Source organism: Myotis daubentonii, chromosome 1 (genome assembly GCF_963259705.1).
Source record: "Myotis daubentonii chromosome 1, mMyoDau2.1, whole genome shotgun sequence".
Classification (NCBI taxonomy): domain Eukaryota; kingdom Metazoa; phylum Chordata; class Mammalia; order Chiroptera; family Vespertilionidae; genus Myotis; species Myotis daubentonii.
In genome coordinates, this window is record NC_081840.1 from 9,865,360 (window position 1) to 9,889,357 (window position 23,998).

The 23,998-nt window shown below is 46.6% G+C and overlaps 1 protein-coding gene across 8 annotated transcripts in view; it reads left to right on the forward strand.

Moving 5' to 3' along the window:
• The window catches only part of TTC7B (tetratricopeptide repeat domain 7B), a 188,274-nt gene that overhangs the window by 73,751 nt on the left and 90,525 nt on the right, over nucleotides 1-23,998 (forward strand). For all 8 annotated transcript variants that reach the window (XM_059688157.1, XM_059688174.1, XM_059688212.1 and 5 more), the window contains 4 exons: nucleotides 130-208; nucleotides 7,406-7,578; nucleotides 15,264-15,327; nucleotides 19,063-19,200. In XM_059688157.1, coding sequence (XP_059544140.1) covers nucleotides 130-208; nucleotides 7,406-7,578; nucleotides 15,264-15,327; nucleotides 19,063-19,200 — 454 coding nt within the window. The remainder of the gene's footprint in view (nucleotides 1-129; nucleotides 209-7,405; nucleotides 7,579-15,263; nucleotides 15,328-19,062; nucleotides 19,201-23,998) is intronic.

The window sequence follows — 23,998 nt, forward strand, 5'->3', positions numbered from 1 at the left end:
CAGAATAATTGTTGCTTAAAATATAGCCAACAGCTTTTATGTAGATAAAATGCATTGAAATATGTGTATAAAACATTTGATGTTAATACACACCAGATGGAAAACCTGTCAAATTCTGTGTGCACACAGGAACTTGACCAGAGGAGTGGGGAGGTTCAGAGAGCTCCTCAGAGCGGTAGAGACGAGAACAACTCAGAACCTGCGAATGGTAAGTGTGGTGAATGACTTGACTAAGTGTGATATCTCTCTCTCTCATATATGTTAATAGATATAGTTTACATACCATATAATTGTTTATAATCAGTGGTTTTTAGTATATGTACAGGATTGTTTAGCCATCGCTAATATTTCATTTTAAAAGGTTTCATCGCCCCCAAAAGGAACTCCATAGCCATTAGTAGTCAATCTCCATTCTCCCTGTTCCCCAGCCCCTGGCAATCACTCATTTACTTGCTGTTTCTATAGATTTCCCTCTTTGGGACATTTTATATAAATGGAATTATACAATATGTGGTCTTTTTGTGACTGGCTTCCTTTACTTGGGATATTTTTAAGGTTCACCCATGTTGCAGCCTGCACCAGCATTTTGTTCCTTTTTATTACCAAATAGTATTCCATTGTATGGATATAAGACACTGGAGGCCCAGTGCATGAAATTTGTTCACAGGTGCGGTCCCTAGGCCTGGCCGGCCATCAAAGTATGAGCGTCTGGTATGGAAGGGCAGGTCCCAGCTGACCTGTGGGCCCTGGGCAGCACCTGGGCCCCCGGGCCCTTGCGCGCCCCCTCTGCCTCAGTCACAGCACCTGAGTCCCCACATGTAGGTGTGGTGAGCGTGGCGGACACTGCGGGCCAGGGCACCGCGTGAGCCTGTGGGCCGCCCAGCAGCGCTGCATGGAAGCCGAGCAGGCAGCGTGCTTTCTCCCGGCCAACCTTGCAGACCGGCTTGTGTGCAAACCCACGGGGAGCCCAACTGGCCCCTGTGGTCCTGGCGGCTGTGGCCCGGCTCACCCGGAAGATGCTGCGTGGGTGCGGGGCGGGCTCCTCATGGGCGCCCGGCACCTGAGTGTGGGGGCTTCCCTAGTGCACGAGCCCTGTTGTCCCGGGGGAGGGTAGCAGAGGGAATGAGAGTGAGCTCAGCAGACGCCCTGCATTCTCACCACACCTCCATCCCCATCACCCTCGCCCCCAGGTAGCCAGCGAGAGGTCGCAGCATGTTGCTGATGTCCGCCATGTTCCGCACTGCACCCTGGTGGTCAGAGCACGTCATAGTGAGCGGTCGAACTCCCGGTCAAACAACCGCCCGAGGGGACAATTTGCATATTAGGCTTTTATTATATAGGATTTTACCTATCCATTCATTAGTTGATAGACATTTGGGTTGTTTCACTTTTTAGCTGTTATGAATAATGCTGTTGTGAACATTCTTATACAGGTTCTTATGTGGACATATGTGCTCATTTTTCTTGGGTCTGTACCTAGGAGTGGAATTGCTGGATCATATGGTAACTCTGTTTTTAACATTTAGAGGAGTTGCCAAACTCTTTTCCAAAGTGGTCGCACCATTTTACATTCTCGCCAGAAGTTATGAGGTTCCAGTTTTCCCACACCCTCGACATTTGTTGTTGTCTCTTTTTCGCTGTAGCCATCCTAGTGGGTGTGAGATGCTGGTTTTGGTTTACATTTCCCTGATGGCTAATGATGTTGGGCATCTTTTCAGTTGCTCGTCTGTAGTGCTCTCTCTTAAACATGAGAAATGCATCCCGTAAGGCAGGTAGAATGTAAGCCCTCCCAGATGCCATTGCGGGAAGGGATCGCTTCTATGCTAATGATTCATACAGACAGAGCAAAGCAGATTAGCCCTTAGCAGTACCTAGTTGTTTAACTAATTATACTATATAATAAAAGGGTAACATGCAAATTGACCCCAACGGCAGAACGACCAGAACGACCGCTGGACCAGTCACTATGAGGCGTACTGACCACCTCTTGGTCCCTTTTCCTGATGGCCACCCATAGGGGGGGCAGGGCCAGCAAGCAGGCGGGAACAGCTGACCTCTTGGTCACTTCCCCAGGCCATCAGGCACCGATCACCCGATGGCGATGGCGAACGGGGGTGGGGAGGGGCGGTGTCAGGGGGCGGGGCCCTGATCGCAGGCCAGGCCTAGGGACCGTGCGCAGGGCCTCTAGGATTGGCTGTAAAACTTAGAAGTTAAATAACGGGTTGATCAGCCATTTAGCTCTCCTTGACTTGACTTCTCTCTCTTCCTTTTTAATCCTTCCCTTTCCTTCCTGGAGACATTCATCACACCCTCATAGCTTGCCCTTCAGAGCCATAGCCATTGAGTGAGGGTTTGGGCAAAGGCCTGGTGCTTATTGGGAGCAAATGCTGCCTGTCACCACTGATGCAGAAATCCCATGTAAGATCGCAGTTTCTTTTGTCTTCTGTCATCCATGCAATTGTCCTCCCATGATCACAAATCCTTTAAACGCTGTAGGAGAGCATGCCCTGGGGCCAGGCTAACGGATTCCTGTCACAGAAACGAGGCTGTATCTTCCATTTGATGTCTCCAGAGGTGTGTTTTTTTTATATATATATATTTTATTGATTTTTTACAGAGAGGAAAGGAGAGAGATAGAGAGTTAGAAACATCGATGAGAGAGAAACATCGACCAGCTGCCTCCTGCACATCTCCCACTGGGGATGTGCCCGCAACCCTGGCACATGCCCTTGACTGGAATCGAACCTGGGACCCTTCAGTCCGCAGGCCGACGCTCTAAGATGTCTCCAGAGTTTTAGATGCAGACATATAACTCATGGGGCCAGATGGCTAAGCCAAAGACTTTCCTGGGACTATGGGGGTGAGAGAAGATGGACTTCACACATACCTCCCCCACCAACAACTCACTTGGTCTTCAATATTTATTTACATGGTCATGTGATTTATAGGTGCCTTAAGAAATTCAAAGTTTTTCAATTTGTAGTAATTTTTATCCATGTTTTACAGTAGAAACCACTGCAAAATATGGATAAAAATCATTGCCTTTTTCCCCCTCATTGATTTACTCCCAACATTCCATAAAACGTCTCAGTTGGTCAATATAACAGCATTTTCCAAAATTTGGAAGCATAATATAAGTAACTGATTGTGTTGGCAAATGTTTTTATAACTTTTTCAAGCACATTGAAAAAGCCCATCTTTCAAAATTGCTTACATATGGAGCATTTGTTCATATTGTTGTCTCTCAAAAATATATATTGATTCATTAAGGAAACTAATGGGTTTTTTTCTCATTAAAAAGAGCTACTGTATTGAATACACTGTTGGAATCTGCCTGCTGCTAACTTCAATGTTATTTTTCAGAATTAGAGAATATCTTTCATTATAACGTTTATGATTTTTAAATTAATATGTTTGAACTTATAAATAGATATACGTTAGGAAGGAAGACAGGTTTCTTTGTTTGTTTTCTGAGAATTACAGCGAAGGGGCCTTGAAAGAAAGTCTGGGTAGACTGGAGCTGCCCCTGGACATTCTCAGCTGTTAACTGGTCAGTGTTAATATGAGAGGACTAGCCCGGCCGACGTGGCTCAGTGGTTGAGTGTCAACCTATGAACCAGGAGGTCACAGTTCAGTTCCTGGTCAGGGCACATTTCTGGGTTGTGGGCTCGATCCCTAATGCAGGAGGCAGCCTATCAATGATTCTCTCTCATCATTGATGTTTCTATCTCTCCCTCTCCCTTCCTCTCTGAAATCAATAAAAATATATTTCAACAAAACAAAATGAGAGTAGACCTTTGATCTTGGTTGATGATCCTCCTGTGACCTAAGTTAAACTGTTTTAATTCCTTGAATACTTAACCAAAAGTGTGTGAATCCTGGCTGGTATGGCTCAATGGTTTAGCACCAACCTAAGAAGTAGGAGGTCCCTGGTTTGATTCCCGGTCAGAGCACACGCCTTGGTTGTGGACTTGATCCCCAGTGTGGGGCATGCAGGAGGCAGCCAATCAATGATTCTCTCTCATCATTGATGTTTCCATCTCCCTCTTCCTCTCCCTTCCTCTCTGAAATCAATAAAAATACATATATATTTTTTTAAAGGCATGTGTCAGAATTCTTGGAGAGAAACTTAAATACAAGGTAGGGCAAAAGTAGGCTTACAGCTGTGAGTAGGGGAAATACAATGTTTATTATTGTATTTATTAATTATTAATTATTGTGTTACTTTCCATGGGAACAACTGTAAACTTCCCTTTGCCCCACCCTGTCCACATCCCTGTGCCTGCCTCGGAAATGCCAGCTGGGCGGTGCTGGGCAGGACCTGGGAGCCCCATTTTCTAGTTTGCGCAGTGATTCTTAGCCCACCCTCACTGAGAGGCGCTTCCTGGGTCTTATTTCCTGGACCTCAGAAAGCCTCTCCAGCTACTGCCATTCGTCAGACAGGGTTTTCATTGGTCTTAATAGCCATTTGATTCTTTTTAGATTAGCTGATAACTGCAAATGTGTGATATTCATATGAGATGGAAAGTTGCTTTGTCAAACTCAGTCTGGTGTGAGACCATAGCAGAGAAAGATTTAAAAGTACACTTAGAGCAATGCCACTCCTAGATAAATACTCCAGAGAATTGAAAGCAGGTGTTCAAACAAAAACTTGTGCATGAATGGTCATAACAGCACCATTCACAACAGCCAAAAGATGGACACAATCTAAGTGTCAGTCGGCTGACAGCTCGGTAAGCAAAATGTGGTGCCGCCGTAAATGGAATAGCATTCAGCCATAAAAAGGAATGAAGCACTGACATGCTACAGCGAGGATGGACCTTGAAGACATTATGCTGAGTGAAAGAAGCCAGAAACAAAGGCCACCGTTATATGGTTCCACTTTAGGAAAATACCCCAGCTAGACAAATCTATAGAGACAGAAGGCAGATGAGTAGTTTCCAGGGTCTGGAAGGACGAGAAATGGGACTTACTGCTTAAAAGGGTTTGGGGTTTCATTGGGGGTAATGAGAATGCTCTAGAACCAGGGAGTGGTGATGATTGCACAACACTGTGAATGTACTAAATGCCGTTATTGTACACACTTGAAATGGTTAAATGGTGATCTTATGTGAATTTTATTACACTTTAAAATACATACAAAAAAGTGCATTTCATGACTGGGTTTGTATGTAAAAGTTCGAGTCTTCTTTCGGGCCCCTTTTCTTCCTTTCCTTCCTTTAATTCTGAGTTCATTTGATAGTTACCAGCAGTTTTTAAGCATTTAAACTGCAAGCTAAATGCAACCTTCAGGTAAAAAATAAATGATATGGCTCAGCTGGCGTGGCTCAGTGGTTGAGCCTCGACCTATGAACTAGAAGGTCACGGTTCGATTTCAGTCAGGGCACATGCCTGGGTTCCGGGCTCGATGCCCATTGTGGGGCATGCAAGAGGCAGCTGATCGATGATTCTCTCTCATCATTGATGTTTCTATCTCTCTCTTTTCTTCTCTGAAATCAGTAAAAATACATTTTTTAAAAATTAAAAATAAAACAAAAGGTATGATAGATATTGGTGATCTTGCTGATAATTTCTCGTATTTAATCATTCTTCCTGAACGTCATTTGAGCTTTCAATGAATGCAAGCAGACATCCTTTCTCATCGGTAGGGCACTGGTGAAGTGATGGGTGCCTTTAGAATATGCACACATCAAAACCTACTTTAAAGGTCTCTCTGGAAGGGTAATGCCCCGAGGGAATTGCGATCTAGTAGTGGACAAGCAAACTGTGTGGGGCAGAGGTTTTTATCATTTTAGAATCCCTCCATATCCAGGAAATGAAGGTCCTTGTGCCTTTTTTCCTTTAGCATCCTTTCTTGCTCAGCTGCCAGGAGCGCAGGTCATTTTTGCCCGTCGACACTCCCAGCAGAAGTCATTAGCTAGATGACTGCAGTGAGTCCAAGTGAAACTAGAGCGGAAGGTTTAACAAAACAGTTCAGGAATCGTTTAGGCCCTGGAAATTGTGTTCTTAAGAGAGCTTTAGATGGCTCAGTTGGGGATGATAGGAGTGGTTTAATTTCACATTTTTATAGACAGTTAAAGCCAATGAGTCTTACTTGAGAATAATCAAGAAAATTTGCCTTTGCACAGTGATTATTGGAAACCACTAAGCTAGTGATTTGGTTGTGTTTAAGTTTCCTCACGGCATTTAAAGAGATTTCACATGGATGAAAGCCTAGCAGAGGTCTCCTCTGGAACATATTATTAAAAAAGGCTCCTTTGCAGGGAAGATCAGCATTCTTTGCGTCTTGCAGAGCGCTGAGACCTCCTGGAAAAGCTGCCGGTGGGTGGTTTCTTTTGCTGCCTCTGGCTGATCATGGGCCACCTGAGGTGCAGTGCTTCTGTTTTCAGAAGGGTTTTCTTCTTTCTTTTTTTATTTTTACCTTTCCTCTTGTTTTGTCATTGGAAACAAACTAATATGCATCAGTCAACAAAATACTTCTTAGTAGAAGCCGCGTGCTCCTCCCCGCATACATCATCCTGGGCTGCTGTGGGCGGTGGAGCTGGAGTTTGGAGAAGGTAGTAATCTGCATCGAATTCAGGAGGACCAGGCACTCCTGGGTTTTCACGGTGAGGAAAGAGATGCCCCCCCAACGTTGGACAAAGGCCTCTCCTGGTCATTAGCCATACTCCCCACGTGGCCTTCTCCATTGCAGGGTCCCAGGGTCACCGAGAACAGGGCTCTCAGGAGCGGGGTCCCAGGTGGGGCCATGGAGGACCAGGCCGTGGCATTCTAGGGAGGAGGACAGTCTGAAAATCTACGCTGGACGTCATCTTATCATCAAAGCAGAGATTTTTTCAGGGATCACATCACCTAGGTCAGTGGTCGGCAAACTGCGGCCCCTTGAGTGTGGCTCTTCCACAAAATACCACGTGCGGGCGCTCACGTACAGTGCGTTTGAAACTTCGTGGCCACACTCAAGGGGCCAAAGAGCCGCATGTGGCTGCGAGCCGCAGTTTGCCGACCACTGACCTAGGTTGAGTAGTGGCTTTTTGTGGAGTGTGGGCTTTAGCAGGCATCATTTGGGAGGTGATGAAAATATTTGCAGTTCACCTGTTATTTATAAGGGTTTTTGAAAAAGAGCTCAACCAAAAGTTTCACTTGTAAAACAGGTTTAGTATTCCAGAGTGCAGCCGAGGCAGGTGGCATTTGAAGGGCATGAACTTCGTTTTTGAAATTGTCCAAATATCTTAGTGTATCCTGTCTTCGTTTTGTCATCAACTGATATAATTTCATCCAAACATTTCATTATGAGCCTTGGAAGAGTGCATAATACAAAGTGATGACTGAACAATATTGAGCAGACGGGTGACTGAATGACACAAAACAGATTCATGCTGTGCCTTTGCTCCTTTGTGTGTCCCAGACCATAGCGAGGCAGCTGGCGGAGATCCTGTTACGGGGGATGTGTGAACAGAGCTACTGGAACCCTCTGGAGGACCCGCCGTGCCAGTCGCCTCTGGACGACCCTCTCCGAAAAGGAGCCAACACAAAAACCTACAGCCTCAGCCGGAAAGCCCGCGTCTACTCAGGAGAGAAGTATGGGAGCTGATTCCTCATTTCTATGTCAGGGGATGGGAGGGAAGCTTTGGGAAAATTCAGCGATGAGTAGAAGTTCGAGGGCAGATATTTTTCCCCTGAAAGAAAACCCGATGAAGAAGTGTCATTGACCAACTTAAGCGAGGCACCTCATTATTCCTCACACTTTCAGCAAACGTCTGTGCACCGGTTCGGGAAAGGCTCCCATCTCAGCCGCTGCTATTGGTCTCTGACTTCTCAGTCCATTTATCGGAAGAAGCCCAGCGTTGTATGCAGTCAGTGAGAAAGCTAGTTGTAAAGCCAGCAAGTTAACTTTGTACTTTGCTTCCATTCCTTCATCTTTTTGTTTTAAAAAAAGTTGTTTTAAACTGAATTAGCTATATGAAGGAGAGTTAATGTGCGGGTGATTGGAAGGTGCTGTCTCCTTAGAACTTCTTGGTTATTTTAAGTTTTAAATTTGGGACTCGATCACCTGTGAGGATAATGGGCTAGTGAGCCGCTGTAGCCTCTACCTGGGTCTCCCCAGGCCAGGAAAGGAGGGGAAGGAGGGAGAGAGACCGTGAGAAGGGCAAGCAGGCAGGAACGAGGTGGACTTATTCTTGACTTTTCCCTCAGAGCCTTTACTTCCCATCTTTGCCTGTTCTTGTAAGGACAAGCCACGATGGAATTTCAGAATCTCTCCGTGAAGGAAAGGGAACATGTATAAATAAAGAGGGGAACCCTCTCCCGCTGTTGTCAAATTAGAAAAATGGCCGAGAGACCGCAGGCCCCGGAGAAAGCACCGATAGTCACGGGGGGCGCAGGGAGGGGTGGTTAGGGGGAGGGAATAGATTTTTACTACATGTGTACCTTCTGAAAGTGGTTGCTGCACTGTCAAGGGACAGCTTTTCTCAAAGCACCTGTCTCTTAGTCCTCTTAAGCGTCTCTCTCCCTCATCATCTTGATCAGTTTGCCTTTCTTGTACAAATTCAGACAAGTGAGCATATTCTTAATGTTTTCCCTGGGCTTATTTTAATTTCATTTTTATCCTCCTTTTTCATGTCCTTGTTGAGCCATGAGTTTGCCTAATTCACAGCCTGTTGATTCCTTAGTCCTTATCTGGATTCATAGAACATGTGTTCTTGCCATTCCCAAGCTCACTTTACAATGCTGACCCCTTTTTATGAACTATTTAGAAGTAGATTCGGGTTCATTTTGAAAGTGATATTTATATCTTAAAAATAAACCCTACATTGGTTTTTTTTCTGCTTTAGATGCTTCTGAATAGACAGGCATATAAGGTGCCAGGTATATTGAGGAAGTCAGTTCATGCTCCCTGCCCAGTCAAGGTGGACAGATGGAGGACGGGTGGAGGGAGCGCGCTCTCTGTGTGGATGCTGTTCCAGTGCGGCCTCCCCCCTCGAAGGCAGAAAGCTCAAGCTTCTTTATTTCCTAAGCCACTAAGACTCTTCTAGCAGCAGCTTCCCCATCTGTACAGGGAGATTGTGGAAGCAACATGCAGATCTAGAAAATGCAGTTACTAGGTAAAGGAACCATTTTCATACCAGGATTGGTTACTGAGTCACATGTTTCATTTCAGACAGATACACACCTGTGGGTTTTTTTTAACCATTTTATTGAGATGTAATTCACATACTATATGTACCATTCACTTATTGAAACAGTGGCTTTTAATATAGTCATATAGTTGTGCTTACATGACCACAATCAATTTTACAACATTGTCATGTGCAAGCGATTGGAAGGTGATCAGCCAAAATCAGCCCAGAACCCCTGAACTGTCCTCCCTACCCATCTTCCTTTGCATTTGAATTTTGGAGTCAGTTCATTTCAGGAAAGAAAAATGCAACTGGGATTTTGACAGGAATTTCATTGAATTTGTAGATCAATTTGATACGTATTGCCGTCTTAACATTATTAAGACTTCTGATCCATGAACATCAATTTCTTTCTATTTATTTAGGTTTTCTTTAATTGCTTTCAACAATTTGTAGTTTTCAGGGTATAAAGTTTGTACTTCTTTTGTTAAACTTATTTCTAAATTGGTGTGTGTGTGTGTGTGTGCGCGCGCGCACACACAGTTTTTTTATGCAATAGTGAATTGAATTATTTTCTTAATTTCATTTTTGGGTTGATTCTGTTGATTTTTGTATACCACAATCTTGCTGAATATTCATTAGTTCTAATACTTTTTAGATTCCTTAGGATTTTTTTATATATAAGATTATGTCATCTGCAAATAGAGATTAGTTTTGCTTCTTTCTTTCTTATCTGGATGTCTTTTATTCCATTTTCTTTCCTAATTGCCCTGGCTAGGACCTCCAGGACAATGTTGAATAGAAGTGACAGAGTGAACACCCTTCTATTGGTCCTGATCTTAGGAGGTGAAAAGCATCCATTCTTTCACCATTAAGTTTGTTGTTAGCTATGGGTTTTCATAGATGCCCTTTGTCAGGTTGGGGAAGATCCCTTCTATTACTAGTTTGAGTATTTTTTTTAATGAAAGGGTGTTTTAAATCAAATGCTTTCTGCATCTATTGAGATAATTGTATGAGTTTTGTTCTCTATTCTCTTGATGTGATGTGATGCGATATATTACATTAATTGACTTTCAGATATTAAACCAACTTTGGATTCTTGGGTAAATCTCACTCATCATGGTATATACTTCTTTTATTTGTTGCTAAGCTTGACTTGTTAGTTTGGAGAGGTGATGAAGATATTAGTTGAGGGTTTTTACATCAATATTCATAAAATACATTGCTCTGTAGTTTTTCCTGTGATATTTTTGTCTAGTTTTAGTATTAGGGTAATACTGGCCTCATAGAATGTGTTGGGTAGTATTCCTTTTTCTTCTACTTTTTAAAAGAGTTTGTGGAAAAGTGGTATTAATTGTTTTTTAAATGTTTGGTAGAATTCACCAGTGACGCCATCTGAGCTTTTGTATGTGGGAAGGTTTTCATTACAACTTCAGTCTCTTTACTCATTATAGATCTATTAAGACTTCCTATTTCTTCTTGAGTCAGTTTTAGTAGTTTTTGTCTTTCTATAAATTTGCTTGTTTCATCTAAGATATCTAATTTGCTGGCATACCATTGTTCATAACATACCCTTATATATTTTTTTATTTCTATAAGGTTGGTATAGTCGTGTCTTGTCTTTCACTTCTCATTTTAGTAATTTGAGTTTTCTCTCTCTCTTTTTGGGTCAGGATAGCTAAAAATTTTATCAAATTTTGCTGATCTTTTTGAAGAGCCAATTTTTGGTTTTGTTTATTTATTTTTTAATTGCATATCTACTCTCTTTTTTTCATTTATTTCTGTACTATTTCTTATTCCTTCAGTTATTACCATCAATTTTTAACTTTCTAGTTTTACATGTTCACAATCCTACTTCTGATTTATTATAAAGAGAGAAAAGCTGTTGGGTTATATTTGTTTTGGGGCTTCTATATTACCAAGGCAGGACTCTCTGATCATCCAGTTCTCAAAAGGACATTATCACCAATTCACTTGAATACAAAGCAAACGTTAGTGGCACAGATCCTAAAACATGGTGAATTTTTACCAAGTGAACACATGCATGTAATTAGCATCCTGATCAAGAAATAACTCAAAAAGCCCTCTTTATACCGTCTCCCAATGACTATCCCTACCCAAGGGTGACTCAATCCAGACTTCTATCATAAGAATTAGTCTCGTTCATCTTTGAAACATATATTGAACTTTTTGTTTAACTTCTTTTGTCTATTATTATATTTGAGAGATTTACCCATATTTTTGCATATAGTAAAAATTTGTTTTCATTGCTGTATAGTATCTATCCACGTTATTAAAATACTCCAATATATTGATTTATTCTACTTGTAATGGACTTTTGAGTTGTTTCTCCTTTGGGGCCAAGAAGAATAGTGCTATGAACATTCTCATGTGTTTCTTAGTGCACATATGTGTGCATTCCAGTCAGGTATATCTTTCCTTTCATTGTATTCCTCCTTATAAAAAGTATTTGTGGTGGCTTAGACAATTAAATGCAAATTAGATGAAAATAAAGAATGCAATTAAAAGCCACTATTCTGCCAGGAAGTGAATGGTGAAAAGATTTATGGAAAGCTAGGAGTGCCAGATATTTTGCTTAACTTTTTTGTAGGCCTAGGAGGAGAAAGTAGTGATCACGGAGTGCTAAATAGAGGTCTGAACCTCCTGGTAGCCAGCGCAGAGGTTTGGGGTTAGTATGAAGACGCTGTTTTAAGTATAAAGATAAGGGATATTGAGGGTCAGGAAAATGACATAATGGTGGAACTGAAGCTGTGTGAGCGACCTACATGCCTGTACCAGTGATCGAACTCCTAACCTGGATACGTGCAGCCGGTCATCGAACCTACCACCTTTTTGCTATGTCTGTAGTGTGTCTTTTCTGGAGGAGGGATTATTTCAGATCATCTAAAAAATTCAGTTGTTTGTTGTTTTGTTCATGATTTTTACAAATTCCTGTTTTTGGATAACAAGTGCTATTGGAGGTATTTGTAACTGTTTTCTTGCATTTCCTGCGCTCTCTTTTTGCTCTTTGGATAGCTTCTTTTGGTGCATGGAAGATGCTAATGTCAAAGAAAACAATCACTTATTTGTCATGGTTTTGCTTGGGAAGAGATTGCCGCTGTCTCCTGAGCTCTCGTATACACGGGCCAGCTGGCCCACCTTCGGGCGGAGGCCCGTCCTCTCACCGGGAGCACGGCAGCCCTTGTACAAGGCCATGTGCTTTGCAGGACTCGCCCAGTCCACCACGGCACAGCTCAGTGGGCTGGGGCTGATCTGAGTGAAGGGCCCTTTTTTCTTTGTTATGAAGGAATTTTACCAAGTGGATTGACAGAAAAGGGAAGAATTATGTAGAAGCCTAGGTAACCTCCAGATGGGATCAGCTGACCCCTCATAATCAAGAGACACTCTCCATGCTTAATTTAAATCTCTTCCTCTCTCGGAACCTCATCCTTCCGGGCAAACCCAGGACTGATGGTATCATGGGCCTTGGTGTATTTGACAGACAGTGCGACTTGGGCTGGGGCTGGGGGTGCAGCCATCCTTGGCTTTGATTTTTCAGCTTGTATCTGGCTGGCTGTGGATCAGAGGCAGTTTTCTCCAGGAATTCCCCAGAATTCCTTTAGCCAGGCGTAGTAAAATGGTACAGACGCCATTGCTGGACCTGGGAGCTGATGTCATTATTTACAAACCAACTTTCTCCTGGGTGAGGGGTGCTCCAGGCCCTCCTCACACCTAAACAGCACTGCTTTGACACCTGGAAGGTGCCCTTGACCTTAGGACATCCGCCCTGTCATCAGTTGTAGAATAGCTAGATGACAGAAAGAGGACATGCGTCTGGATCAAGTTGGGTTACTTTCTTCTGTGCTATTGCTTCTACCACATACAGTGCCGTTTTTCAGAAAGGGCTGTGATTCTTTGAGAGTAATCATGACTACTGTTAATCAACGAGGGTTCTCGCCCCTGTCCCCTGTGTCTTCTGTAAAATCAGGTAAGGAGGTGGTAAATGCATCTGAAGTACTGAAAGAGCAACTTGCCTGAAGGTCAGCCTGTGAGGTAGTCATGTGGCCAAGACTAGACCACAGCCTGCCCACTGGGAGCCCAGCGGCCCTGCGCGGCCTCCTCCCGGAGCTGGTCCTCACTGCCTGCTGATCCCATTTTCTCCCTGTCCCTTTTATCCCCCACCCTGCCCTTCAGTCAACTTCCTCTGAGGTCTAAGCACCCCCGCATCACCCCTGAATCTTGGGCCCCAAGAAGAGAATGTCACAAAAGGGAAGTCCCCAACCATTCTGACTTTGAACGCTGAGCTCCATGCTTTCCTGAATAGGGAAGAGGGAAGGAATGGCCAGAAATGGGTCTAGAGAAATTATGGTTATTGAGAGGGCATTCCAGTGTGTCATTTTTTCAGGCAGGCCTCTTAAAACTACCCTTCCTCCCTCCCCGCCCCCACTTCTCCCACCAGCCCCGAGAGCTGTGCAGCTCCTGGGTCTCCATCTTGCCTGGATCCAAAGGAAGGGGAGAGGAAGTGGAATTAAAATCAATGTGCTACTTGTTAGCAGCTCTGGTAAAAATAACAACCGCGCATTTAAGCAGTCTGGATGGCTCAAGTGGAATTTGGGGATTATCCATGGCTGAATTGGCTGGTGTTAAATCACAATTAGCATGGGCTCTCTCTCTTCAGTTAGTCTGGACAATGCAGGACTGGCTAGCCATGAAAAATGCTAATGATCGCATGTAAGCACAAGCCAGGATATCAGGAAACGATTGCTGGGTGGACACACACACACTCACACACACCCCACTCTTAATTCAAAACCCGTAGGCTCTGTATCTGAATTTAAGGAGGAAGAAGTATTCCATCTTCTCAAATCCCAGGTCACCTCAAGCTACCTCTTTAAGGAAGGCACTGCCGATTCCAGAATCTTGCTCTTTGTTTCCTAAACGTTAGCCTTTTCCTAAAAGTTTAGCCCTGCAAGAGCGATAAGATCCATTCCACAGGTGCTTTTCTTACCTGTAGGGAAGTCAGACTTGTGAAGAGCACGAGGCACGATACTTTTTCTGTCTTGCTTTTTATGGTCCTTTGACACAACATAAAAGTTGCCAACTCTTCAAAGAGAGCAAGTATTTATAATAATTGGGAAAACATTTTTTTTTGGCATTGTGTGTGTGTGTGTGTGTGTGTATATGTGTGTGTGTGAATCATTTCATCTCTTAAGTTAAATGATTGTAGTGTTACGCCCTGAGAGGATAACGTTACTTTTTATTTAGTCCTCTCCAAAACATCCAGGAGGTTTTTACTAACCAGGTTCATCTTTATTGCACTCCTCTTCCAATTCATGAAAAAGAGTTGAGTTTGACCCAGTTGTGGTAACACTCAATTCTACTCAAAGGATTCTAGAGCTTCAGATCGGGGCGGCGGCGGGGGGGGGGGGGGGGGGTTGAAGGGTTTTTGGGGGGAGAATGCTGTACGTGTTTTTAAATGCTCAAAGCATAAAATATAGGGTATAGATAATGCATATTTGGGTCTATTTAGTTTTTATTGTTCTCTATTCCTGAACAACATCGTGCTTAAGAGCTTTTTCTAAAATCCAAGATGTCAGAGTTCAGCCAAATTCCATAAAACTGATTAATAAGACAGCTAGAGCTTGCATGCCACCCCATAATAAAACACATGGTTAAGTAAGATAGCTCACTACATTCTTACAGAATTCTAGAAATTATTCAAACTCTAAAATTCCTTCCAATCTCTTATTTCATCTTAAGGACAATATAAGATATGCCAGTTAGCAAGAAAGAGGTAAAAAAGAGTACTGCAATCACACCTCCATAAAGCTAGGAAGATAATGTCAGTTTGTAGCCATCTAAATTTCTGCTTCTATCACAAGCTTACATGTTATTTGGACTTTCAAATTGGTTTTTACAGCTTTACTTCATCCTGCTGCCTGCTATTAAAATGTATAGTTAGAACGTACAAATTCCATAGATTACCATAGAAATAAGCAAATTAACTCAAGTGTCCAGATTATACACTGCTTTCCATGGGGTCTACATAAAAAATCTTAAAGCTTTTTAGCATTCGTCCTGCTCATAGTCAAGGATTTTGTGTTATTTTGAGATTGCCATATATCAAAGCTGGTTTTCTTTATGCAGCATTTTTTGTCCTCAAGAAAATACCGAAGAGGCCCTGTTGTTATTGCTGATTAGTGAATCTATGGTAAGTAGAATGTGTTTTTACGTTTTTGTCTTCCCTATTCCTCTAGTCCCTTTTTTGATATGGCTACTGCATCAGTATCGTGACCCTTTTCCTTGGGAGAAAAACAGATGGGATGCCTGGGTGGGAAGAAACAGTAGAGGCTTAGAAGGAGGGATGTTTCTTCTTGGACTGGGCAGCACATTCCTTGGTCACCCCGGAGCATGGAGCTTCTCTTCCCCGAGCAATTAGTAGGCAGCTGAGTTTATCCCTTTATCCACCAAGTATTGCTGGAACACTCACACAAGCGTATACTATAGGTAAACTATAGCTAAAATGACCACAAAGATCCTTGCCAGGGGAAGGAAGCCCCCAAGGGTCACCTTTCCGAGCCTTCTCGATTTGCCGTGGAGGGAGGGAGAGTTTGGAGAGAAATCACTTGTGTGTTTGAACCTCTGGTTTTCAGATGAAATTGCCTGGGCCTCTACACAGGCCCCTTCCCCAAGCTCCCACTTCTCCCGGGCACTGCACGCCCAGCCGGGAGGGTTCACTCCTGTCACCTGGCTCTGCTGCTGGGAGGGCGCTTTTGCCAGACCCTAAATTCCTCCGAAGCGTTTTCTTCGTGTTTGGCCAGGATATCACATCTGAGGTCTGGAATTTCCTCGCTCATCATTTATTGGGTTTCCACTCTGAATATCTTCAGGCGTGACAGCCCTGGCTTGCATCTTTCAGGAGTAATGCGTGTTATAGTGGTTATGCCTTGGCAAGCCACTGTGTGCCCAGCACCTGAGCAGAATGGCCAACGCCTGGGACTTGGAAGGACCTAGAGGTCCTCATGCCCATTCACTCATTGTACACGTGGGGAACCCGAGGCCCAGAGCAGGCCCCCGTGCAGTGGTCTTCCCGGGAGGTCATACTGTCCCCTCCTACATCCCGCACCGCCCCTGGCAGGCAGGAGGACAGGGAGGAGCAAAAGGAATCCTAGCCGAAGCGAGAGAAGTGTTTCACAGTTTAAAGGGAGGTCTGAAAGGCACTCAGGTGAGAAAGGCTGAGAGATGAGCAGGAGCACGTGCGTGTGCCACGTGTCGGAGGGAGGGGTCAGGAGGGCCGGGCTCGGTCTGGGAGGACAGCTTCCTTAATTCAGAGCTTTGGGTTTTCTTGTTCTGTGCAATGGCCCAGAGATGTTTACAAGAGCAAGACTGCTTGAGTTACCACTTCTCTCTACTTGGAAGCTCTTTGACGTCATTGGCCTGCCTTCCTCCGAAGGAGACAGGTTGCCCCGTTGGCTCATCTTTCCCTGACTGCCAGCTGGTAACTTAGCACGGTGTCATTTACACTCTCCTCTGCCCCGGCGCAGTCGGGGAAGGCGCGCATGGGGACGGCCTGGCACTGGCGTTCGGTGACACGTCTCCCTGTGCTTTGTCATCAGTTCTTCAACGGGGGCAGCTCGCGGCGGCCTCCTCGCTGGCACTCCTGCACCCGGAGCTGGGCTCTTTGCAACTCAGCAGTCAGTTTCCTTGGGCAGACCTGGTTGGTTACATTGTAGAAGTTCTGGGAACGCGAGGACAGTTCTGATGGGAAATATTGAGTTCCATTGTCAATCATGTATTCGTTTGGAATCTGGAAAACACGGCCCCTCTCTAAAATGCTGTGTCCTGGGAATGATGGCTCCATCTCTCCTGCTCCTTCACTGAAGCAAGGAACTCAGAGGCTCAAAATGGAGAGCCCTCTGAGACAGTCAGATGTGTCTCTGTGGTATTTAACTTCCGGAAATCCCGTCAGGGGCTGGTGAAATCCAGTGACGTCAATAAATATGAAGGATGAGGTTCCCAACCAAAATGATTATGTTCCCCCTGTAAGTCATTCCATGATTATGTAGGTAAAACCTAAAATAAGTTGCTTTTGGAAGCCCCTTTTTTCATGTTCCTTGACTCCTTGATTTTTCTGTTTTTGGACAGAAAAAGAATGTGCTCAATTTCAGAACCAAAATGAGAATTGCTGGTTGTTGTTATTTTTTGGTACTTGGGAAAATTGTATTTTTTGTTGGTTCTGACTTTATCTTAGAAGCATAATTTGTCCATAGTTTCTCCACCTACAAGAACTCATTGGGAATTGTACTGCTTTCTTGCCTCAAATTAAATGAGTTTTCCCCAGGAGAAAGGAGTCATTGGGACTATATTTGTACAACGGACACTGATACAATCCTCCGGGATCTTTATTATTTGTGGATCAGTTTAAGGTTCTGTATTGTACCTCTTTATTCAAAAGAAAACCATAAACTTTCTCTAAAAATTAAAAAAAAAGAATGCATTTGGCATAACTTGAAAATTTCTCTTAAATAGTATTTTGTTTTGTTCTCTTCCAGGCGTTGGTCTCAACATGGAGCATTTATAGCAAATAAATCAAATGAGACCACTTACAGCAAGCCCTGTTTTCCTCCCGAGCTTCTTTGGTTGGCTGAAAAGCCACTCCTAACAAGAAAAATTTAAAGATAAAATCTTCAGAATCAGGCTTATTTCCATAGGCGATGACTCACTTTGAAGGAAGTGGCCTGACATATATTCTTATTTGTCTTTGACATTTAGGAGCGAGGAGTTTTGAAGTGAGTGAGTGCTGATGGGTGGCTAAAAGCAAATGCCCCCGACTCACAGAAAGAAGCCCTTTAGCCTCATTAGTGAGAGAGAAGGTGCGCGTAGTCTTTCTGAATGTCAGGCAGGAAGACAGACATCAGCCTCCTCGGACAAGCGGCCCGTCTCATGTGACCACTTGCACAGGAAGAGCTGGGGGGTCTCTTTTCGTGCTCCCAGGGACGGTAGACCTGGAGACTTCTGGTAGTTACCAGGGGAGAGGGACCGGAAGATCTAACTATTGATTCTAACTCCCTGGGAGGGTAGTGAGGGTGGGGGGGTGGAGAGGAAAAGGAGCCAGTGGTTAGAGTCTCCTCGCATGGGTTTGTCTGGAGGAATCTGTAGAGAAATTACATTTCAAAGGTAATGAAAACAGGTTGCTGTAAGGAGCCTTTGATGTCTAGATAGATGAGATTAACAAGCTTGAATGTGCCTGCTGTCTTCCTTGCTAAGCAGTGGCGATGTGAAATAGGCAGGTGTTCTCTTGAGTCCTCTGCGGTAATGTCTTTAAAATAAAAATCTGTTTGCTTCTTGCTGTCACTTATACATCTGCTTTGTGCTTCCCTAAACAAGATCAGATTAGTCTTTGTAGTCTGTGCCAGCGAGGATGTCACCGAGGGACCTGAGTGTTGCCTTCGGGGTGGAGGAAAAGTGTGACATGTCTCCGTAGGACGGCTAGAACGTGATGCCACCATTTGGTGATGGAAGGGTGGGGCCGGTGACATACAGCAGAGCGGGATCTGTGAGTGAGGAGCAGCAGGGCCTGACCCGCTGGGGGATCTGCTGCCCCAGAGCACAGCTGTGCCTGCAGCGAACCCGAGCCCAGGAGAAATCTCCCCGCTTTGCACTCACTGGCTCTTAAATCTCCCTCCACATACCTGCCAACTGGGACACGTGTCCTACAGGATCGCACCTCCAGGCCCCCCAGTCTAGAGAACAAACACCCTGTACCACGGGCCGTGGCGCTCTGGGGAGTTTGAACAAACAACCAGAGGCGACAGACCCCCTTCCCCATCCCCGCCCTTGTCTCCAGACCCTGCTGTTAGGGCAGGAGGCCGAGATGGCCTCCCGACAGTGAAGGCTGTGTGCACGCTGGCTCACCATCTGCTTCTCTGCTCCGTGCTGCTTCCAGGCCAACCGGGACGCCGTGCTGAGCCGGATCCCCGAGCACAGGAGCGACCGCCTCATCAGTCTGCAGAGCGCCTCGGTGGTCTATGACCTGCTGACCATTGCTCTCGGGCGAAGAGGCCAGTTTGAGATGCTGTCGGAGGTACCGCCCCGAGTCCGGATGGCTTCCAGGCGGTGGGGGGGTGCTGGCGGTCTGAACGCAGGGACAGCCGAGGGACCTGGTCCTGAACCCCTATCACCAGCAGCCACATGGCTTTGGGTTTAGCTTTGGTTTGCTCCTCTGTGAAATGGAAATGGGGCTAAGCCAGTGGTCGGCAAACTGCGGCCCCTTGAGTGTGGCTCTTCCACAAAATACCACGTGCGGGCGCGCACGTACAGTGCGATTGAAACTTCATGGCCACACTCAAGGGGCCAAAGAGCCGCATGTGGCTCGTGAGCCGCAGTTTGCCGACCACTGGGCTAAGCGATCAGGTGGGGGCAGTCACTGGTGGTCACTTCCTACCAGTGGTCCCAACATCCACTGGCTGTGAGTTTGGAAGGGAAGGCAAGCCTTTCTCTAGCAGTTTCTCTTTTAGTGTAATTTCCACCATAACCCCAAATCACCCATCTGTGATATTATTTCCTTATAAAACGGGCTGTATTTGATTTAAAGCATCATATGTGACTCCTGCTGAAACGGCAGCTGTGGGCGCAGGGTCTCAACCGGCGAGCTGGGACAGGCTTTCCCGTCAACCGCGTCTGCGTTCAGAGGGACCCTTGTAGCATACGATCTCGGGCGAGGTGCTGTCATCTCCTTCCCTCCGTTTCTCAGAAACATTTGGGATGAAAGCTTGACTTTTATCTTGCGCTGTGGTTATGCATAACCGAGCTGCTCCCCAGAATACCAGATTCCACGATGGTAGCAGCGAAATAAGTATAAGATCATTTTATCTTTTCTTTAGTGAAGTAAAGAGAAAGAAAGAGAGAAAACAACTCATTTGGTTAAAATGGACTTTTCCATGTTATTCATCTTTCTTTTTCTAAATTTATACACATTGCAGCAGCCTCCGGGCAGGAGGACAGGGAATGAAATTCAGTAACAGATCGGCTGAAATCAGATAAGCGCGCCTCGCCCTCCAGCCCGCGGAGCGCGGCCACGTTGCCCGGAGCCACGGACAGCCGTTGAGCCTGTGCGGCCTGGACCTTTATTTAGGCTTCGGTTTGGTGACTGTACAGGGCAATGGTTACTCGTTCTTCAACAAAAGCCCTTCACCATCCAGCCAGATAAGGCGCTCTGTCCTGATGTCCCTGTTACCCCCGCACCCCCACCCCCGGGACTGTGCCCAGGCTCGGGATTGGCCTGGATTCGTCACCGCTCCTGGTGCTTTGACTCCTGGGACCCACCCTCTCCTCCTGGCCAGCTTCGTTCCCACGCCCGCATCGGCCGTGGAGCCCTCTGCGGGGACAGGGCCCTAGCCCGTGGGGGGTTCTTCGAAGGCGAACCTTTGCCCCCAGAGGAACCACTGGAATTCTCCCTGGGTCCCAGGCTGAGTGGCCACGGGTCTGCCCTCGTGCCATCTCGGGCCGCGCGGCCTTTCCCCGGCTTGAGTGGCCTGCGTCTGGGACAGGTGTGAGCCGCGGGAGGTGCTGCCTTAGTCCCAGGCCGGTGGCCCCTGCCCACAGGCTTCTCGTCATGCCATGAATGACTGGAGGGGGTGGCTGTCACCTCAGCAGCATTCCTCTGCCAGGTGGCGTTCCCGGCCTGTGTCTCCTCCTGGCGCGGAGTGCGGCAGCCTTGTTTCCACCGGATGGCTTTCCTCTTGATGTCGCATTTAGCTGCCATCTTGTGGCAGTGACCTGGCGCCCACGTCACTGGCGGGTCCCGTTGGTTGTCCGAGCCTTTGCGGTTCCGAATTTCCCGGCGGGAGGCACATTTAAAGCAAGGGCGGCCTTGCCAGAGGCTGCCTGAGGAGCTAGAGTAGAAGGGGGCAGGGAAATGTATCGGGGCATATCCCTGGGAGCCTTTTGAGTTCTGTACCGTATCTGAGCTGTATCTAGTAGGTCAGTTGATAAAACAGAGGACACTCATGTCTTCAACACATATGTTTGCAGTCCCCTGTTCTCTGCCAGGAGCTGTGATTCAGGCCGGGACACCTGAGCCAGGTGCGGTCCCTGCCCACCAGCAGCTCCCAGTCTACGGGGAGGCAGCCAGGCCGCATTGCCACCTGGTGTGGCTGGCGCTGGGGAGGCCTCCCCGCAGGGTCCGCATCCAGTAATAAAGGATTCGAATACTTGGCTTCAACCTTTCTTGCTATTTCTACTTAGTTTTGCCATTAGAGCTTCCCCTAGCCCCGTGGTCTCAGATATTCTGAGTGAAACAGGAGGGATTGTAGGTGGAGGGTGAACACGGTGGCCCCTGGAGACACGGTTCCATCTCTGGAAGCTCGGTCACTGCAGGGCAGGCATGGTCACCCTCGCTGTGCTCGGACCCGCTCTCCCTTCGTCTCAGGCCACATCTTAGGGTGTCCTGCTGCCCTCATTTGTTGGGGTTTTCTCTTTTTTTCTTGAATCCTAATTTTTCCTTCCATTTTTCTCAGCACTTTAGGTTGAAAGACTAACCAGATTTTTTAAAATTGAGGTAAATTCATATAACATAAACATAGCCATTTTTAAATGCCCAATTCAGCGGCATGGAGTACTTTCCCACTGTTGTGCAGCTATCCCCTCTATCAAGTTCCGAAGCATTCTCATCGCCCTGAAAGGAAACCCGTCCCGCTGAGTGATTTTTCTCCATCGCCCGACCCCCAGGTTCTGTCAGCTGCTCATCTGCTTTCTGACTATGGATTCACCTAATTTGGGTATTTCACATAAATAGAATCATCCGGTATCTGACCTTCCGTCTGGCTTCTTTCACTTAGAAGGCTGTAGCATGTGTCAGTACTTCATTCCTTTTTTATGGTTGGATAACATTCCATCGTATCGCAGTTTGTTTATCCATTTGTCAGTCGACAGGCATTTGGCTTTGGTGTATAGTGCCGCTGTGGGGGCAACTGGCATTTCAGCTTCCTGTGTTACTTCTTTGGGCCTGCGATGGTTAGCGGGTATCATTATCGTCGCTCGGCGTGGTGGTATATTCTGTTTCCCCTTCTGCATCTCCTGCACCGTGCCAGTGAGCCTTCTAAACCAGGGATGGGCACACCACCCTTCTGTTAAGAAACATTCGATGGCTCTTCCCCACTCCCCTTCTTTTTTCCCCCTCTTTTAATTTTGTTTTGTTTTACTTTTTCTCCCGTAATGAAATTGACTTCATTGTTTATGTTTCTGCCACATGCAGCAGCCCTGCAAGAACCGAGCAGAACATACAAATATGGAAAGAAAATAGAGGTCACTGGGAACCCCACTCTCCCGGGGTCGTTACCTGCCCGTTGCCCATCTTTCCTGGTTTGCCTTCGTGACGTGTACACGAGTGGGATCGAATCGTGCGTGTTTTACTGTGGATATTCCCAGTCATTGCTCTCCTTGCATTGGTATCCCTGCCTCCGTACCCCTAAGCCCAGGCCAGCACCTTGGGCATCCTGGGCACAGGCCTAGAGAGCTTGGCCTCGAGCTCTGCCCTGCCATTGGCCAGTTGTGTGATCCTGGAAGTTATTAACCGCTCCTGCCTCAGGTCTTCCTTCTGCGAAACAGGGAGGATGTCACACCTGCCTCATGATTGTGAAGGTTACTCACTAATCCATGCAGAGTACTCAGAGCAGAGCACACGAGCTCACTGAGCACTCACCGTACTCCCAGGGGTGAGTACCCACCGTACTCTCAGGGGTGAGTACCCACCGTACTCCCAGGGGTGAGTACCCACTGTACGCCCAGGGGTGAGTACCCACCGTACGCCTAGGGGTGAGTACCCACCGTATGCCCAGGGGTGAGTACCCACCGTATGCCCAGGGGTTGCCAGGCACCGGCAAGCAGCACAGTACACAAAAAGGTCTTTGGCTTCTAGAATTTTCCAATCTAGAAAGATCAAATAGAAACATGAAAAGATGACTACAATCGACCCTTGAACAACACGGTTTGAACTGCACGGGTCCACCTACACATGAATTTTTAAAAATAAAAACCTCACTGTCTTCCCTCCGAGGCTGGGAGTCTGCGGATATTGAGGGCCGACTGTGCGCGTTGATCTGCGCCGTTTTTGCACTAGTGACTTGAGTACCCAGGATTTTGGTATCCACAGGTACCCACAGGTGCCAAGGGACAACTAAGTTTTGGGGGAGCCGAAGTTTTACGTAGATTTCCGACAGCACGGGGGTCAGGACCCCTAACCCATAGTGCTCCTGGTCGCCTCTAATCAGAGAAGACTGGATAGCGTGGGCACGGTCATGGCAGGGCACAGAGCAGGCCACTTGCAGCAGAATTTGCAGGTGGGGGTAGCAGCGAGAGGTTAGGAGCAACTGGTATGTGAACTGGCTGCTCAAGGCCTGATGGGAATTAAAGTCTTGAGAGCCGAGGAACACCCTTTGTCATCAGGGTCATGGCGGTGTGAGGGCGTTCCGCCTGAGAGCGGGAGCTGAGGGCTTGTTCTCACGGGGGTGTCGGACAGGAAGCCCGGTTGTCAGACCCCAGGTCTCGGTGCAGACCGTGCCCTGGCTCCTGTGAGCAGGGCCATCACCCTCGGCTGGTCTGTGAGCAGGTCCCCTGTGCCTCGGCGACGCTGCCCAGCGACACTCCCTTTACGCGGTGGACCGCTTCTGACCAGAAGGTGGACAGCCCCAGGCCACCGCAAGAGAAGAGGTGTCACCGCCTCACCACGTCCTCACGCTTCCTCCCTCTCTTGCCCCCCCCCCCCGCCCCCCATGTCAACACTTCCTCATCAGGCCGCATGCTCTCCTCCTGGCCCCTCTCCTGGGCGGACCTGAGCCCCGGGGCACGCACCAGACGGGGACAGGCGGGGGCGCCTGTGCTGT